At 41.3% G+C, this 19,891-nt stretch overlaps 1 protein-coding gene and 1 long non-coding RNA gene across 3 annotated transcripts; both read right to left on the reverse strand.

Annotated features, from left to right (window-relative positions):
- Window positions 1-995: 995 nt before the first annotated feature.
- Window positions 996-12,012, reverse strand: LOC101162978 (polyunsaturated fatty acid lipoxygenase ALOX15B-like). 2 transcript variants are annotated; one of them, XM_078936475.1, is made up of 15 exons: window positions 11,873-12,012; window positions 11,597-11,768; window positions 11,273-11,474; window positions 11,097-11,169; window positions 8,922-9,044; window positions 8,721-8,821; window positions 8,392-8,546; window positions 8,095-8,235; window positions 7,499-7,702; window positions 7,328-7,414; window positions 7,084-7,253; window positions 6,852-6,973; window positions 6,276-6,376; window positions 5,474-5,644; window positions 996-1,554 (listed from the first exon to the last, which is right to left on the reverse strand). In XM_078936475.1, the coding sequence occupies exons 1-15, from the start codon at window positions 11,884-11,886 to the stop codon at window positions 1,375-1,377; spliced, it is 2,016 nt and encodes a 671-aa protein (XP_078792601.1). In that variant the 5' UTR covers window positions 11,887-12,012; the 3' UTR covers window positions 996-1,374. The 2 variants fall into 2 exon arrangements, with proteins under 2 accessions (XP_078792601.1, XP_023804734.1); XM_023948966.2 differs by having other exon boundaries at window positions 11,597-11,945.
- A 6,493-nt stretch (window positions 12,013-18,505) lies between these two features.
- Window positions 18,506-18,951, reverse strand: LOC144987261 (uncharacterized). Its single transcript, XR_013651138.1, has 2 exons — window positions 18,816-18,951; window positions 18,506-18,733 (listed from the first exon to the last, which is right to left on the reverse strand). It is a non-coding gene; the product is annotated as an uncharacterized LOC144987261 (long non-coding RNA).
- Window positions 18,952-19,891: the final 940 nt, after the last annotated feature.

Here is a 19,891-nt window from a genome sequence, read left to right on the forward strand (position 1 = left end):
CTGTACTGTAGATATGTTATAAAGTGATTTTAGAATGTTAGTATGTTATCTGTTAAAACATATTTCCAGTTATTGTTTATCCTGTTGACCTTGCCATGGTATTTTATGTAATTTTTATAATGGAGGAGCAGAATATTTTGTTTTCTTTAATTAAATTAAAGCATATTAAAAAGCATTTTGTTGAAGTTTTTCGGAAAATCCTGTTGTGAAATAGTGGGATTTTACAGAATCTTCTATTTGGGTTTTAGGAAAGCCAGATGGCAAATAGCCCTGTAGAAACACAGGTGGGACCTTCATGGGAACACTGTACAAACCCACTTATGGTCCACATGGTTGCTTACTTAGGTCCCACATTAACCCAATATGCAATACTAATTGATTAGTCTAGTGGGACAAAAAAGGGGTCATGGCTAAATTACCTGACTGGGGCCCATTTTTGCCCTGTTTCCATCCTTCTTCCAGCCCACACAAGAAGAACAACGAGTTATGGTACGGTTCTAATGCTACTTACCCACTCGTGGCCTACAGGAAACCCACTGACCACCCACTTCAAGCCTATGCGGGCATATACAGTTGGGGCCACCATGGAAACTGCGGACAAACCCACATATAGCCCACATTATAGCTCATTTAGGTCCCACATAAAACCCATATGAGATACACCTAACCCCCCATTGGGTCTATGCTTACCAATAAATTACTGTTTTACTTAATTGCTGAAGGATAGACCCTTGTGCTATCTTAGATGACCCCCACCCCTTCCATTGACGTGTTCTCCCTACCATGACAAAGGTGGATAAAGGTGGAAAGATTTCATGTAATCCATGGACACCAGTGAAAATCACAAATCATTGAAGAAAAAAGGTTCAGCATACTGTCTAGTGGGTCTAGATGACCCAACTCCCAATGGTACACTGCCTGGGATAGCACGAGGGTTACAGAGCAATCAAAGAGTCAGGTCAAGGTTAAAAATACAAGTCAGATTTCTGGCTTCATTGTTGATGCATTCGTTATTTTTTTATTTCACACATTTATGAAGTCTGATCATTTCAATATATTACAGCTAATCATTAATATTTATGAGAAAAAGGATAAAGTGTAGATTTGTGGGCGTCAGTCACTCATGATGCATTGTCATCAATCTGAATGTTTTGGTTGTCCATCAAAGCAAGCATTTCGACATTGTATTCTTTTGAAAGTCATGAATTTTATTTCCTTCAAGAGTTACAGAAAAGAAGGGGGGGAAACTCATAATGGAACAGGCCAGCCTTGGTCTTTGATATATAAATGTCAAAAGGTTTGAAAGAAAATAAAAGATTGAACCTGATTTTCAAAGAGATGAAAGTTTTGCCCTCTCCAGTATCAATTCCCATATTAAATGCTTATACTGTTTTCCACATGCTTTGGATCCAGGTAGGGATATGTGAAGGGCAGCTTTCTGTTTGCTGTCTGGATGATGTTACTGATCTCTGCAAGATTCTGCTTGAATAATACAATCTTCTGGCGGGGTGCGTCCTCAGTGAAATCCTTCAAGTCGAAGTCAGGAAGGTATCTCTGTGGACAAGAAAAACAATTGTTTCAGTCAATCAAATGCTAGTGATAGTCAAATATTTTTGTCAAGTTTAATTTCCTATTAATTTACACCTAACCCTCTGATTTATTTTTCTATTTTGAGTTTAACCCTTGTGCTATCCTATGGAAGATGACCCCCCCATCCACCATGACAAAGGTGGATAAAGGTGGAAAGATTTCATGTAATCCATGGACACCAGTGAAGATCACAATTCATTGAATAAAAAAGGTTCAGAGCACTGTCTAGTGGGTCTAGATGACCCCACTCCCAATTTTAAAGTCTCTAGGATAGCACAAGGATTAATGACAACAGTAAAACGCTGAAACTCGTTCTCTTAAACGAGAAACCCGTAAGTTGGAAAGAGAATGGCGCCGCTCCGGTTCAGAGCAGTCTCTGGATATCTGGAAACATAGCCTATTAAATTATAAAAAAGCTCTGCGTGGAGCTAGAAGCCAGTACTATTCAACCTTAATATCAGAGAATGGAAACAATCCAAGATTTCTTTTTAGCACTATAGCTAAATTAACTCGCAGTCAGAGCTCAGTAGAACCACATGTTCCTGTTTCTCTCAGCTCTGATGATTTTCTTACATTTTTCGATAGTAAAATCTCAAATATTAGACATAAGTTAAATCAAGTTATTCCTACTATCAGCCCAGAACAGGCTGAAGCGGTAGAAATGGAGGCATCCATAGAAACCTCTGTAACATTAGACTGCTTCACTGCTGTGGATCAAGCGGAAATAACATCAATTATTACGTCCTCCAAATCCTCAACGTGTCTGTTAGACCCAATTCCCACTAGACTTTTTAAAGAAACTTTTCCCCTAATTAATGATCCCATATTAACAATGATAAATGCCTCTCTGGAAACGGGTTACGTGCCACAGTCTTTTAAATATGCAGTTGTTAAACCTCTTCTGAAAAAGCCCAGTTTGGATCCTAGCATCTTGGCCAACTATAGACCGATATCAAACCTGCCCTTTATTTCTAAAATCCTAGAAAGAGTTGTAGTTAAGCAGCTTTACTGCCACCTACAGGACAACAGCCACTTTGAAGACTTTCAGTCGGGGTTTAGACCTCACCACAGTACGGAAACTGCACTAGTTAGAGTCTCTAATGACTTGTTATTGGCCTCAGAAAAGGGACTACTTTCTATTCTGGTCCTGTTGGACCTCAGTGCTGCCTTTGACACTATCGACCACGGTATTTTACTCCATAGATTAGAGCAGGACATAGGGATCAGAGGATCTGCTCTCCAGTGGTTTAAATCCTATCTGTCTGATAGGTATCAGTTCGTTAATGTAAATGGCCATTCCTCTCAGTGCACTCGAGTCAACTATGGAGTCCCACAGGGCTCAGTCTTGGGACCGATCCTGTTTACGCTTTATATGTTACCCCTAGGAAACATAATCAGGAAACACAGCATTAATTTTCATTGTTATGCCGACGATACGCAGTTGTATTTATCCATGAAGCCTGACCAGAATGACCAGATAGAGAAACTGAACGCCTGCATCAGTGACATCAAGACCTGGATGACAATTAATTACCTCCTCTTGAACCCAGAAAAAACTGAGGTCATTATACTTGGTCCTAAAAACCTCAGAGATGCTCTGTCTGCTCAGATAGTCTCCCTGGATGGTATAAGTATAGCCCCCAATTCCACAGTTAGAAACCTTGGGGTTTTACTTGACCAGGATTTATCATTTAAGGCTCATATATCTCAGGCGTGTAGAACTGCCTTTTTTCACCTGCGGAATATTGCTAAGATCAGAAATATACTTTCTAAGAGTGATGCTGAAAAACTCATCCATGCATTTGTTACGTCGAGGCTGGATTACTGTAACTCCTTGTTAGCAGCGTGTCCTAAGAGTTCCTTAAGAAGTCTCCAGCTTGTTCAGAACGCAGCTGCTAGATTGTTAGCTGGAACCAGCAGAAGAGATCACATCACTCCTGTGTTAGTTTCGCTCCATTGGCTCCCAGTTGATTCTAGAATTAAGTTCAAGATCCTCCTGTTAACCTATAAGGCCTTACATGGAATGGCCCCGTCCTATATTAAGGACCTCATAGTCCCTTACCAACCAATCAGAACACTTCGCTCGCAAAATGCAGGACTGCTTGTGGTTCCTAGAATTGGTAAAAGTACGGTTGGAGGTAGAGCGTTTAGCCACCAAGCCCCTGTCTTATGGAATAAACTCCCAGCTCATATAAGAGAGGCCGACTCAGTTTCTACATTCAAAGTTAGACTGAAAACATTCCTCTTTGGACAGGCTTATTGTCAGACTAGTTAGTATTCAGAGATTATTTAACTTAATGTTAGTTTGTTTAAATTAAACTTAATAATAACTATTTCTTTTAAAAGGCTGCTAGAAGTTGAAGCTGGGGTAACTATGGTACACTGGGGTTCTGTCCTCTTTCCTTTTTTACTTCTACCCTTCCTCTCCTCTATTCTTGATCATAATTTATCATTTAGTTCTCCATGCCTCTGTTTGGTGCAGTGCGATTCATGTATTGTCCCTCTTTTCCTCTCCCCTCCTGGGGAGTGGGAGTGCTTCCAGACTCCAGTTGGCTCATCCGTGCTCCAGTTCCTGACCGTTTACCTCGCCTTTGCTCCTGCTCCTACACCTGGCTGTGGATCCTGCCTCTGGCTCATCTCTGGCTCGTCTCTGCTCTGTACCTGACCGAGTACCTCGTCTCTGCTCCTGCTCCTACACCTGGCTGTGGTTCCTGTCTCCGGCTCGACTCGCGCCTTTGACTGTCCCGATAACCACGGCTGGATGAAGCTCGTCTGCTGGACTTTTATATATGTAGTTGTAGATTTAGATAAGTTAATTCTTCTCTAAGATTTCTGGTAAATCGCCTGTCCGTCCTGGGGGAGGATCCCTCCTTCATGTGGGCACCCCTGAGGTTTCTTCGTTTTTTCCGGAATCCGGTTTTTTTGGGAGTTTTTCCTTACCGCGAAGGGGGGTCTAAGGGCAGGGATGCCAGTATAGCTTAGTCAGTTTGTTAGTTCATTTTAGTACTTTTCTATTGAACTCTTTGTATTCGTGATCCTTTTGATTTCATGTTTTACTTCGAAGCCCATCGAGACGACTGTTGTTGTGATTTTGGGCTATACAAATAAAATTGAATTGAATTGAAAATTGAATTGAATTGAATTGAATTGAATTAAAAATGCAGATGTACATTTTTAATTAACAAAGCACGCACTCAAACTTAATTTGTGACTACATCTTTGTTCATAAATTATCTTAGGATGATTTGTTTCTTCGTCAAGCCTGACGAGCAGATAAGCAGCAGGTATAGAAATATAAATACATATCTTCTGGCTATTTATGTCTGTTGTGCATTGATGCTTGTTTGGTCAGAGGTGGTTAGAATGTGAAAACTAAAATCTCCTATTCCTCCACTCTTTTGTGTTGACTGAATTTTTGAAAGATGCAAAAATAGATGTATACAAATAGATGTCTACACAACTACACAACTTTAACATTAGAATTATTCTGCAAACAAAAATATTGCTCTTTGAATGACTCAGATGAGGGGAAAAAAAGATATTTCACCCTTAACGAGAGAGAGAGCAAACCTTCAAAGGGTTGACCCCAAACCAAAACCTCCTCTTGATCAAATGGATGCCTCTCTTAATTTATAAAATCACAACATTTCAATCTTAAAGCAATGTCACTTCCTTATGGGATTTAATGTCTAATCGGTTTTCTCTTTTGGTCCCACAACATGCGGCTTGAAATCTCAGGGTTGTGTCAGGAAGGGCATCCGGCATTTAAATCTCGGCCCAACCCTCTGTGTGAATCATCGAAACCTGATTCGGTGTGGCGACCCCTGAAGGGATATGCCAAGAGGTAAACAACATAGTGTCAAAGGCAGTTTGGATCACTCACCTCATCAGGTGTTGGTGCGCTGAGCACCAAAACGGTTTCCATGCTTTGGACTGCTGTTTTATAATCAGGTAAGGCATTCAAGAATTGAGCCTCTGTGATCTTCCCCTTTTCTATGGGAGGGGCCACCTGCATTGTGGCGGGGCAATTTGGCATCCATCCATAAAAGTCATACTAGAGAAAAGAAATATAGTATAATGTTAAAAAAACGTTTTTAGCAGATAATTGTTGTTTATTGATGAAGAGGAAAAATAGATTTTGAAATTTTACAACTTACTGAAAACTGATAAGAACACTGGTTTTGTCACTGTTGTGTTTTGTTTAGGAAACAATAATTTGTGTTCCTGTGTTATCGTCAGACAAAAAGCACAGAAAGATCTGGACTTTTTAAATTGGCCTTGGCTTCATTTTATACCTTATTTATTGGAAAATAGTTTTTAAAAGCAGATAAGTCCATGTGTATTTTGCATTCATCCGGAAAAATAACCTTAATCACGCTCAACTCAGAAGCCGGGAGCGTCTTTATCTTGACCCAATGAGTTTGTTCACATTAAACTAATTTCAGGGATTTTGGTGTAACAGAAAGACAAAGCCTAAGTCTGAAGTGTAAATCCTGGTTTTGATGCTTGTACAGGAGAAATATCGAACAGAAAGTTTGGCCACCTCTCTCCATGTTAGGGATTTAAAGGATCTCAACAGCTCGTGTCTGTTTTAGAAATTTCAATTTTCCTGCGGATGTTTACAAGTGTGAAGACGTAAAACTTTCACATAAAAAAATGACAAGCTTAAAGTGACAAAGACTCACCTGACCAAAGTTCACAGCTGCATGCTGTGCAGAGCAAGTGAACATCACCATAGTGACAAACTTGACCAGGTCAACCAGCGAGATGATTTCTTTTGGGATTCCTGAGGATTTCAGAAGAATAACTTTATCAGTTAGGTAATCAGAGAAGAGGCCTTAATTGTTTGTGTATTAGCCAAATCACATTTAGAGAACTTAGAAAACTCTTTTTTGGCTTAGTTAGGGCAAAAGGCAATTTAAAATTATCTGTCATTCACACACTCGTAGTTGGGGTGCTCCCATGCAAGGCACAACCATGCTATGTATTTGCCCAAGGACACTATGGCATGTATTTTGAGAAGCCAGGAACCAAACCCACATCCCCTTGGATGAGGAACAACTCCTCTACAGCCTCCCATTTCTATTTCTTCCATATTTTTAAATTGTCATTTTAAAGAATTGCCATACACTCTTCTGTTTTTTTCTGTTTGTAGTGTTAGTTCTTATCAAATGTTCCCTGCTTTTTTGTCATTTGTATTTACTCGGTGTAAGAAAATTCAAGTGTAATGTTTTTTGTGTCCTATTGAAAATATTTCCCACCAGATTTTTCCTGGTCAAAACATCCATGTTGAAAGGTTTCTTTAATCCAGTTCTGCAGTTCTTTGTCGTTCTTCACCAAGTCATCATTTTTATAATAGAGCCCAAGAATGTCATTCACAAACCTTTAAGAAAAATAAAACACTCAGTAAAAGTTATCATAACTGCTGCTTGTGAAAAACAGGAAAACATCCTAAAATATCAGACATTTTAGACAAAAAGTAAAAATAATCACTGGTGCATGCAGTCCCACAGTTTGCGTCCGTCATCTCTGTAGTAGAAGTTTGGCACATCCTCCAGATCTCTCTCCTTGATGTCATCAGGAAAGCAGAGAGAAGCGTAGGTCACTGATTGGAGAGCTCTCTGAACGATGGTGTTGATACCGTCTTTACCTGCTGCTGAATTCTGCACAACAATAAAAGTAAAGTCAGAGATTTCCATCAGCCTGAACTTTTTGTCCTGTGTTTTTCTGTACAGACCTTCGTCAGAACTCCATTATCTGATACAAGAAGAGTTCGAGCCGCATTGTTGATCTGCAGAGTGTCAAATGTGTGGCGGACGAGAAGCTGAAAGAGACAAATGTTTTCTTGTCCTTTGTTCATATCTTACTCACAGTTATTGGTGCACAGTGATGCATCAGCTTTAGGTACCTTGTAAATGGGGTGAACACCGGGGAGGTTCCTGTTCAGGGAAACAATAAAAACTTCAGCCAGCAGGTGAGTGCGCAGCAGGTGATAGTCGATCTCATGCAGGTTGAACTCTGCACTTCTCACAAACGCCTTTGCCAGCAGCCAGTCAAATTCAAAGTCAGTGGGGAGAAAGATGGGATTGTCTTCTCCTGGTTTCTGCTTGAGCTGCAGGAAAAGTTGAATATATAGATGTGCCTTTAAAACAATAAAGTGTCTACATTTTAATGACCAACATTTGGTCATAAAAACAGTTTTTCAACGAGACTATCCAGCTTTCTTAGTTGTGCTATTCACAGGGAAGATAATTGGAAACTTTTTGAACCAAAGCTTTTTTTTTTCACTCTTATTCAGTTAATTTTTGTATTTCTTGTTGAGGATTAAAATTACATTTTAGGTAAAACAAAACAAGTCCTAATCCAGACAAATACTTACAAACATGTCTTCTTTTTTATTTGTCTTGTGTCATTTAAGCATGTTGATTGTTGTTGATTAGTTTATTGGGCCGGTGTTCACAATGCAACCTTGTTAAATAAAACCGCCACAGAGCTTTGGTTTACCTGGATGGCAATGGGCTTCATCTCGTTAGCATCCCTGTGGAGCAGAACCAGGGGAGCAGCCAAGTACTGCTTTTTCTCATTGATGGTGTTTGTTCTCACCCCGTCCAGGATCTTGTAGTCACACAGGAATATGTTTCCCTTCTGTTTGGAAACGGTGAATGAATGGAGAGGACACAGGTGAAAGCTCAACAGGTGTATGGAACAATTCTGCTCTGCTCTGTTTGGGACAGTTTATATGGAGATTTACAATCAGTCTTTCAGTGGCAGCTTTTATCCAAAGCAACTTAAAGAACAAACCTGCATCTCAGAGCTCAGCTTTAATGAGACCATTTCATCAGTGACAGGAAAGTTTCCAGGCAGAGCTTTGATGCGTTTGATCACCATGGGGTTGACCCCGTTCAGAAACTGACGGCCAAAGAAGTCGTCCTCCTTCCAGTGGTTCATGATGTACTCTGGAAAACGAGGCACCTTTACTTTGGTGTGGAGAAACTGTTGGACTACAAGTACTCCTTTACACAATCTGAACTTTATATTATCTTTTGACCCAGAGCAATACAAACTAAACCTTCAATTGTGTACACTAATTTAATCAAAAATAGTTTCAACAGGCAGATACATGACATTACCAGATGTTGGAGTCATGTGATGCTTGTGGAGATCTTTAATTTGACTCATATCCGTGAAGTTGTCGATGTTTCTACTTTTGGTTAATTCCAGCCAGCCCACCCTACATGGCCAACAAGAAATTCCTCAGTCACTTTTTGAGCTAGAAAACATGTCCACATGCTGGGGGATCAAGAAGCAGCTAGATGAAATGAGGACCTTACGTGAGAAGCACTTTGAGTTCACGCTTGAGAATTCTTGTTATGAGGTACCCCTGGCCAAGGTGTAGAGATGCTGCTGAGTCTGCATCTATGCAATCTGGCCATTTGCTTTTGTAAGTGCTCCAGCTGAAGACAAACAGAAAAAAAACCTATGTCAGTGGTTTATACACAAAGTTATAATTATGTGTGTACAAAGAAAAGTCAGACTGTAGGTCTATAATTTAAACTAATACATTTTCATTTGTTAAAAAATTTGTCCACACTTTCTTCAAAAGGAGCGCTGCTAACAGCTGCTCTGACGTTAGACTTGATCTGTCTTTGTCAAAGTAGAACTAAGGCACCTTTAATCTTCTGGTGACTGTTGTGAATATGACAATGATGCTCATACCCTTCCTTTTAGGTTTCATGCTCTGTATTTATTTGTGTTTAAATTAATAAATAAAAATGATCAAATGTAAATGATCATATTTAAATCTCAGCTAAGGCTGTCTTTTAGAGTCATGTGAGTGCTCTTTAAGCTCTTTAGGCTATTCTCTTAAATGAATTAAATGATCGCATTTCTCTCTTTTTTCATTTTTCTAACTTGTCCTGTAGCAGTTGAGCAAACAGAGCAGGGCTGAAGGCCTCTTGAGTTAAACAGTTTTTACATCTGCAACAGGGGTTATGAATCTTTTCACAAACAGGGTGTATATTTGTGTAAACCCCATTTGTGTTTGAGGCTAAACTAATACGATAAATATCTATATAGAATGGCGTATACTTCATAGCGCTTTTCTACCTTCCTCGAATGCCCACTTTACATTCACAGTCCATTCACCCACTGATGGCGTATCCGCTGTAGGTCAGTCGGCCCATCTCTACTGCCACGTAATTAATTATATTTGTTTACATTTCTTGTTGGATGGGACGGGAAAAAAAGAGGAGAGAGGGATGTTAGAGATTGGGGGGTTAAAGGCCCGTACACACCGGGACGAATATTCGCCAGGCGTTATTCGCCAGCGTTTTTCGCCAGGTTTTTTGTGTTCACACCCAGGCGATTTTCGCTGACGATGAGCCGAGCGAACATGCAATTTCATTCCCTGACATTAGATGGCGCTTAATGTAAACAGAAATACTCCTGTACACAAGGTGGCGCTGCGCAACTTTACGCTTCTTAAAGTCGCTTTTCCCTCAGAAGAAGAGAGCAAGTATTTACGCGCTTGTCAGAATAATACAAAGAAAACATGAATATTTCAAGCACCAGTAGCTCCAACTGGTGCATGGTTCGGGGATATTTTAGAATGTCCGTCATTATTTCTTCGCGGCAGTGTAGATGCAACTTGGCGTCTATCTTCTTCGCTGGTATGTGTGTTCAGCAAGGCAGTTTTGTGTTTGAGCGCCCCCAAGTTGTGTTTTACTTTAACTTCAGAAGCTCCAGACACGTTTGCAAAAGCGCCATTCTCATTGGTCGAATAAAAAAAAACGAACCCGAGGCGTTTTTTTTTTACGCTTTTTCGCGTGGCGTTTTTTCGCGTTGGTGTGCACACGCTCATTGGTGCCCTTTGTTTAGTCACGAGGCGTTAAACGTCGGCGAAAATCGCCGGCGAAATTCGTCCCGGTGTGAACAGGCCTTAAAGGTAAAAAACAAGGGGGAGGCGAAAAAAAGGGTTCAAGGCAGTTGGAGGATGATTAAAGAAGAAGGGGGCGGAAGGTAGAATAACAAAGCAACAAGTTGTTAGAGGTTTATCATCTAGTAAGTGTAGATGTTAGTCAATAGGGGTGGAGCCTGTCCACACAAATGTTACAAAGATACCTGTTGGTTTCAAAGATCTTCACACAAAAACATGTCAACACGTAAACAATAACCCTAACCCAACTACAGCTCACAGATGCTTAAGCATACAAACACGTGTTTCACAACAACACGACAACAAAACGTGTTTCACAAAGTATTTCATTCTGTCACCCACACTAATTGTGCAAAGGTGAGCCGACACCTTTGCACAGGTTTGTGTTAGAAGGTGGATGATATATATATATATATATATTATTATTATTATTATTATTATTATTATTACTGACTGTTGGTCAAGCAAATTCTGCTTAGAAAAAGTCCATTAATCCTCTCCCATTTGCTTCATAAAACCAAAAGAACAAAGATAGTAGTTTTTTATTTCAGAACCTGTCATAAGCACTTACCAATATATCTTTCGTCGTTCCTCAATTTCCTCACTGCACACTTTAAGAAGTTCAGAATTTGTGCTCAACAGAGCTGACACAAAGAGACCAAAAATTTGATCATAATCAAAAGAGAAACTTTTTAAAATATTGCTCTCTCTCCAACTAAATGAGATGATTTAAGAGGATGCACAAACCTGTTTCCTCTTTGAACAAGTACACGTTGTTGCCAGAGATCCATTGATAGCCACAGAACATGTAGACAAGCCCAGAGGGAGACTTCATCTCCACCTTTTCAGGGTGCCAAGTGTATGGAATGAGGCCGTTAGAATAGCCATCAATCTTTATCATCAACACCTCTCCAATGTCCTCAGGACAGTTCACAGTGATTTTAAACACCTGAAAAAATAGCAGAGCAGACAAAGAGCTGAGCTGCAACATCTCTAGATATGCAGATATTCTACAATGATTTTCATAAGACATGTGAAACAGCTTGGACTGAAAAAGAGTTTCACACTAACATTTTTGTTGAAAGGATAAAAAGGTGTAGAGGTTTTCGCTTTCTCACTTTCCGCCTGTTTGCCCACCAGAGTCACGTACAGTGATCTGTACATAGAGAAAGACCAACTGTCTTTCATGTGGATCGTCACTTCATACGGAAAAGCCATTTTCTGAATTACAGGTGGATGTGTCCTGAAAAAACAAAAAACATCAATGACTGACAAGCCTGCACTTTTCAGAAGAATCATTTCATACCTGGGTCTAAGACGAAGATGCTCCTGTGAGAAACTACTCACCAGATGCAGAACATCAACTTGGCTTTGCTCTTTTATCCACAACCTTGCAGGGTGTGTCTGTCACTGTGAACTGTCGCCTACGATGACGAAACTACGGACAGGTTTGAACGAGTCACTTGAAATCCTTTAGAATCTCTAAATTCCAGTAAATATTGTGGGACGGTGTGCATTCTCTGGAAAGGTAAGCCTTTTTTTTCTCTTCACATTAGGTTAAGCACACATATGTACAGTTTGGTGTTATTCAAGGATGTTATTACAAAGGGTCATTTATTTCTAATGCTTGTTGAAAACAGAAGGAAACATCTGAAAATATCTGAAAAAGACAAGTTTTAACCCCCACCTCGAATTTTAAGTTAGTCAATATGATTATTGCATATCTTCAGTTGTTAAAGTTTTCAGGTTGACTGTCCTACTAAGACATTTCCTCGAAACAAACTTAAAATCCTTAAACACATCTGTCTACATATTGACAACAAAATAAGTGGTAACATTTAGAAGGGTTGGATTGATAAAAATCAATTAATTGATTTAAATCTATCCAAGCTAATTAATCGATCCATAAAAGTAGAGATCAATCATTTATGCCTTTCCTAATGTGGTAACCTAACGCACAACAGCAGTAAACCCAAATTCTGCTTGCTAATTCATCTTAGTATGTACATCACATATATCAGACAGTTCACATACATCACAGTATCAGATTAATGAGACTGTCCTCAAAACATATAGATTATTATTGTATTTCTATACAAATACAGTGGTGGGCAAAATTGTTGGTATCCCTGAGTTAAAGAAAAAAAGTCCACAATGTTCACTGAAATGACTTGAAACGTTCAAAAGTAACAATAAATTAAAATTTATTGAAAATTAAATAATCAAAATCAGCCATTACTTTTGAATTGTTGATTAACAGAATTATTAAAAAAACAAAAACAAATTAATGAGGTGGGGCTGGACAAAAATGATGGTACCTCCATAAAAGACTGAGAACTAATTGCCCAAGGGGTCATGATGAACTCAGGTATGTCCTTTAATTGACATCACAGCTGTTTTCAAACCCATAATCAGTCAGTCTGCCTATTTAAAGGGAAACAAATAGTCATGTTGCTGTTTGGTGAAAAGGTGTGAACCACACGGAAAATGGACAACAGAAAGCCAAGGAGAGAATTGTCCCACGACATTAGGCACAAAATTATAGACAAAAATCGTAAAGGTAAAGGCTATAAAACCATCTCTAAGCATCGTGAAGTTCCTGTGACCACAGTGGCACGTATTATTCAGAAGTTTAAGACCCACGGGACAGCAGCCAACCTCCCTGGACGTGGTTGGAAGAGGAAAATCGATGACAAATTGAGGAGACGGATAGTTGGAACTGTATCCAAAGAGCAAAGAACAACCTCCAAAGACAATAAAGGTGAACTCCTAGATCAAGGTACATCAGTGTCAGATCGCACCATCCATCGTTGTTTGATCCAGAGTGGACTTCATGGGAGACGACCAAGGAGGACACCACTGTTGAAAAGAAATCAGAAAAAAGCCAGACTGGAATTTACAGAAATGCATTTTGACAAGCCACAAAGCTTCTGGGAAAATGTCCTTTGGACAGATGAGACCAAACTGCAGCTTTTTGGTAAGAAACATCAACTCCCTGTTGGTAGACTCAAAAATGAAGCATCCAACCACTGTCCTACTGTGAAACATGGAGGAGGCTCAGTTCTGTTTTGGGGCTGCTTTGCTGCATCGGCCACAGGGTGTCTTGAAGTTGTGCAAGGTCAAATGAAAGGCATTCTGGGTAGAAAATGTGCTGCCTAGTGTCAAAAAGCCTGGTCTCAGTGGCAGGTCATGGGTCTTCCAACAGGACAACCATCCAAAACACACAGACAAAAAACCCCAAGAATGGCTCAGAGAAAAGCGTTGGATTATTCTGAAGTGGCCTTCTATGAGCCCAGATCTGAATCCCATTGAACATCTGTGGAAGGAGCAGAGACATGCCATTTGGAGAAGAAACCCGTCAAACCTGAGACAACTGGAGCAGTTTGCTCATAAGGAGTGGGCCAAAATACCTGTGGACAGGTGCAGAAGGCTCATTGACAAATACAGAAACTGTTTCATTGCAGTGATTGCCTCAAAAGGTTGTGCAACAAAATATTAAGTTATGGTTACCATCATTTTTGTCCAGCCTTATTTCATTAGTTTGTTTTTTAATCATTCTGTTAATCAACAACTCAGAAGTAATGGCTGATTTTGATGATTTAATTTTCAATAAATTTTAATTTATTGTTAATTTTGAATGTTTCAAGTCATTTCAGTGAACATTGTGGACTTTCTTTCTTTAACTGAGGAATACCAACAATGTTGTCTACCACTGTATGTGTCCTTGTGTAAACTGCAAAAATTCTAAATTGAATTGAATCTGAGTGGATCGAAAGAATTGAAAAAAACGTGACACATTTCTGGAAATTATTGGTGATACCCAGCCCTAACAAGCTTCTGTTTAAACTTCTCTTATTGTCATTTGAAGTTATTTTAAAATTTATTTGTAAATTAAATCAGTGAATTCAAAATGGGCCTAATTCCAAGAAATAGATTTTTACAGGAAATTAATGTAGTTGTCTAATTTAGAGAAAGGCAACACCAAATGACTCATACCTTAACCAGATATAGCCCCAGTTCATAGGTTAGGAGTGCTATAATATGAATCACTTCACTGTGTCATTTCATTTGCAAAGTAGTTTCTAGACTTGGGCCCTTCTTGCATATATGGAAATAACATCTGGAAAGAATGAGAATACCAATTTTTTTTTTTTTTTTTTTTTTTTTTACTTGTCCTGTCCAACAAGTAAAACAGTAAAACAGAATACCAAATATCATCATCTGCATGAATCTTTGTTTTTCAGATTGTCACATTTTTAACACTTAGGATGTGTTTATACCCAAACCATTGTTCTGATTCATGATTAGTGCCAGGCAGATGTCTTTTAAATCCTGACAGGGAACTGGTCATCAGAGAAGTACATCTATAGCATATAATCGTCATTGTAAGACTCATCGTCACCTCTAACATCACTAAATGCTAACTTACTGAGGAACTTGCCGCCTTCACAGCAAGTTGCCTACAGTAGAATCCATGCAAGAGAAGCCAAGTCCAGGAGTTGGGCCTCTCTTGCACACGTTGCATTTTAAATCCTGTGAATAGTCAATACATTAAAGTGGACTAGGGAGCTTTTTTCACATGATCAGGTAGGTTAGCTCTTGAGGATCATTACACAAATGATATCTCAATTTTGAAAAATGATGGAATTGGGGCCCTTTAGAATTCACTGATTCAATTTATCTGTTCTGGCAAAACACAAGTTTATATTTTCTATAGCTCTTCGCCCTGCACATCCTCTGCCTGCATGGGTGCTCCTGGGATTTGGTGGCCCTTCAGGACTCGTGTAATTTCTGAACTGCTCTGTCAGAGTCCTGCTTAAAAAGGATGACAGGACCACATTATTTTAAACTGGTGAGTTGTTTTACAGTGTTTCTCTCTCTGTGGTAAATAAGTGGATTCCTGTCATGTTTCTGGTAATGACTTCTTAGAATATATTTATTACAATTAATCTGATTTAGTTTTTCTTTTTTTTTTTTACTTGTCCTGTCCAACAGCTGGGCAGACAGATGAGAGCTGAAGGCCTCTTGTGTTGGACATATTTTACTTTGACAAGAGGGGTTATTAATCTTCAGACAAACCAAAGGTATGTCTGAATAAACCCCTGTTGGAATCGAGGCCAAACTTTATTCATTCTAATCGTTTTTGAAAATCGTGTTGGACCGGACGGAAAAGGAAAGGAGGGGAGAAGAGAGAGGGGGATAGGAGGGTGATCAAAGGAGGGGGGGGGGGAAACCATGAAGCGACATAAAGCAACAAGCTACTGGGTGTTTATCAGTACGGTAAGGTTCAGATGTAATACAAATCTCAAAGGGGCGGGGCCTGTCCACACACACACTCAAATGTTATAAACACACCTGTTAGCTGCAAAAATGTCCACATGTCAACATGTACACAATACAGACAGTGTTCACACACGCACACCCATGTCCTAAAACCAACTAGTGTGAAACATTTCAATGAGTCACGCAAACTATTAGTGCAAAGGTGGGCCAACACCTGTGCTCAGGTGAGTGTTTATGTTCCTCTATAATGGATGATGTAATGTGAAAAGAAGGAGGGGGGAATGACCAGCCATCCCCACACCAAGACCCCAGCCGCAGCAGCCGCGGCAGCCAGACGCCCCCAATGCTACACGGCAGCAGGTAGAGACATCCGCCCCCCGGGGCGATCACATCCGCCACCCAGGCCAGGGCCAGCAGGACCGCCGCAAGGCCCCCAGAGCCAGAGAGCAGGAAGGTATGGGGGGAAAGAGAGTGCCGCCCCAGCCCAACCAGTAGACTAGCCCCCCGTAACGCCAGGAGGGCCCAACGCCGGACCCCACCCGAGAGGGCTGCCCACAGTCCCAGACGAGCACCTCATCACCACCCAGGAGTTCTGGGCATCCCCCTGCCCCAACCCCAGGTAGGAGCCAGGACTCCCCAAGGGAGACCTGTTCCGTGCTCCAGACAGCCACCCACCAGGCCCACGGTTGGTCCAGAAAGGAGCAAGACAGGGGCCAGCTGCCCCCGCCCCGGAAAGGGGGCACCCTGGGGAGAAGGGGGCCCACGAGGGTTGTTGTAAACATGGCCCGACCAGGCTCGGCCACAGTTGGAAATTTGGCCAGGCCCAGCACCCGCCCAGCACATTGTATCCTCAAGGTACAACGTAAGGGCACGCTGCAAATGTCAGTGCAGGTTGGTTGAGAATCGTCCCTAACTGTTGCTCAAGCAGTAGACCTGATTTAGTTGCAGCTGGTCCCAGTGGTGGGATGCTCAGAAGAGCTTTCCACCCCCTCTGCTCCTGAAAGGTGGCCTGACCTCACCATAAACAAATCCCAATCAGCTCAGTCATCATGGTTTGTCTGAAACAGATTTGACAGCGTATCACAAGTAGGAAGGTCATCGCTGCTCTGCAGGTGGACCATCACTGAATTCCACAGATCCTGTATTTTATAACTAGCCTATACAAGAGAACGGCCAACCTAGCAAGACCCGCCATCATCAGTAATATCTGGCAAACCCCAGGAATGACCACAACTGAGGAATATTATTTGGAGTTTGCCAGTTTGCCATCACTTGTTGGGATCAGTGGCGACGTTTGTGGTCAGAGATCACATAGCCCAGCTGGTGGTGCACCTGAGTTGCAACGGTAGCCTTCACTGAGAGAGTCTCCATCACTCCCCTCAGTAAGATAACTAAATTGGTTCAATTCAATTTTATTTGTATAGCCCAAAATCACAACAACAGTCGTCTCGATGGGCTTCAAAGTAAAACATGAACTCAAAAGGAACACGAATACAAAGAGTTCAATAGGAAAATACTAAAATGAACTGACAAACTGACTAAACTATAATGGCATCCCTGCCTTTAGACCCCCCTTTGCGGTAAGGAAAAACTCCTAAAAAAACGGATTCCGGAAAAAACGAAGAAACCTCAGGGGTGCCCGTATGAAGGAAGGATTCTGCCCCAGGACGGACAGGCGATTTACCAGAACTCTTAAGAATTAACTTATCTAACACTACAACTACATATAGTCCAGGAGACGAGCTTCATCCAGGCGTGGTTGGGGGGGACAGTCAGGGGCGTGAGTCGAGCCGGAGACAGGAACCACAGCCAGGTGTAGGAGCAGAGACGAGGTACACGGTCAGGTACAGAGCAGAGACGAGCCAAAGATGAGCCAGAGGCAGGATCCACAGCCAGGTGTAGGAGCGGGAGCAAAGGCGAGGTACACGGTCAGGAACAGGAGCACGGATGAGCCAACTGGAGTCTGGAAGCACTCCCACTCCCCAGGAGTGGAGAGGGAAAAAGGGACAATACATGAATCACACTGCACCAAACAGAGGCATGGAGAACTAAATGATGAATAATGATCAAAAATAGAGAAGAGAAGAAGGGTAGAAGTAGATGAGAAAAGAGGACAGAACACCATAGTTACCCCAGCTTCAACTTCTAGCAGCCTTTTAAAAGAAATAAGTTTAATTTAAACACATTAACATTAAGTTAAATAATCTCTGAATACCAACTACTCTGATAATAGGCCTGTCCAAAGAGGAATGTTTTCAGTCTAACTTTAAATGTAGAAACTGAGTCGGCCTCTCTTACATGAGCTGGGAGCTTTTTCCATAAAACAGGGGCTTGGTGACTAAACGCTCTACCTCCAACTGTACTTTTATTAATTCTAGGAACCACAAGCAGTCCTGCATTTTGCGAGTGAACTGTTCTTATTGGATGGTAAGGGACTATGAGGTCTTTGATATAGGATGGGGCCAGTCCATGTAAGGCCTTATAGGTTAACAGGAGGATCTTGAACTTGATTCTAGAATCAACTGGGATCCAGTGAAGTGAAACTAACACAGGAGTGATGTGATCTCTTCTGTTAGTTCCTGCTAACAATCTAGCTGCTGTGTTCTAAACAAGCTGGAGACTTCTTAAAGAACTTGTCATGACGTCGATGACTAGGCAGACCCAGTTGCTGAAACCCGGAAGACTCAGACTCAGGGAGTAAGTTGATAATTTAATAATATGAATAGAGTCCAAGAGCTGAAGTTCAGTCGCTGATTGCAGGTGAGAATGAGACATAGATTCCGGATGACGTCTTGGGAATTCACCGAGCTGCCAAGGAGCGAGGGAGGACACTGCAGCGAGCGATCCAGAAAACAGCGAGGAGAACTGCATGGCCTGAGCAGCGATAGGCGTGGAGGAACCAGCGGCACCCGTGGAGGAGTGGACCTGAAGGCGTATGACAAGAGGAGGTAAGTACGAAGCTTTGACTAGGAAAGACGTGATTTAGCTTGAGGCCAGGCATAAGCACCGGAGGGTGTAACGGACTGGCGTAGAATGCTGGAGTGGATCTCCTAATGAAGGTCTGCAGGTGACGAGGTGATGAAGGGCAGCTGGTTCCAATCAGCAGAGCAGGGAGGAGGGGGGAGGTAGGCTGACAGAGGCACCGTGACAGAACTCTTAGGACGCGCTGCTAACAAAGAGTTACAGTAATCCAGTCTAGACGTAACAAATGCATGGATGAGTTTTTCAGCATCACTCATAGAAAGCATATTTCTGATCTTAACAATATTCCGCAGGTGAAAAAAGGCGAGCCTTAAATGATGAGTCCTGGTCAAATAAAACCCCAAGGTTTCTAACTGTGGAATTGGGGGCTATACTTACACCATCCAGGGAGACTATCTGAGCAGATAGAGCATCTCTGAGGTATTTAGGACCTAGTATAATGACCTCAGTTTTTTCTCGGTTCAAGAGGAGGTAATTAATTGTCATCCAGGTCTTGATGTCTCTGATGCAGGCATTCAGTTTCTCTATATTGTCATTCTGGTCAGGTTTCATGGATAAATACAACTGCGTATCGTCGCCATATCAATGAAAATTAATGCTGTGTTTCCTGATTATGTTTCCTAGGGGTGGCATATAAAGCATGAACAGGATGGGTCCTAAAACTGAGCCCTGTGGGACTCCATAATTAACTGGAGTGCACTGAGAGGAATGTCCATTTACATTAAAGAACTGATATCTATCGGACAGATAGGATTTAAACCACTGGAGAGCAGATCCTCTGATCCCTATGTCCTGCTCTAATCTATGGAGTAAAATACTGTGGTCGATAGTGTAAAAGGCTGCACTGAGGTCCAACAGGACCAGAATAGAAAGTAGTCCCTTTTCTGAGGTCAATAACAAGTCATTAGAGACTCTAACTAGAGCAGTTTCCGCACTGTGGTGGGGTCTAAACCCCTACTGAAAGTCTTCAAAGTGGCTGTTGTCCTGTAGGTGGCAGTAAAGCTGCTTAACTACAACTCTTTCTAGGATTTTAGAAATAAAGGGCAGGTTTGATATCGGTCTATAGTTGGCCAAGATGCTAGGATCCAAACTGGGCTTTTT

The sequence above is a fragment of the Oryzias latipes genome, chromosome 18 (assembly GCF_053564925.1).
Source record: "Oryzias latipes strain Hd-rR chromosome 18, Olatipes_Hd-rR_3.1".
Lineage (NCBI taxonomy): Eukaryota > Metazoa > Chordata > Actinopteri > Beloniformes > Adrianichthyidae > Oryzias > Oryzias latipes.

Bases quoted from the DNA above. Each gene is read 5' to 3' on its own strand.
- LOC101162978 (XM_023948966.2), bottom strand. From the start codon at position 11,824: ATGATTCTTCTGAAAAGTGCAGGCTTGTCAGTCATTGATGTTTTTTGT. The intron at 11,170-11,272 runs GTTTGTGCATCC...TCTTTGTGTCAG, and splicing joins CTTGTTCAAAGAGGAAACAG to CTCTGTTGAGCACAAATTCT. The intron at 5,645-6,275 runs GTGAGTCTTTGT...TCTTTTCTCTAG, and splicing joins CAGCTGTGAACTTTGGTCAG to TATGACTTTTATGGATGGAT.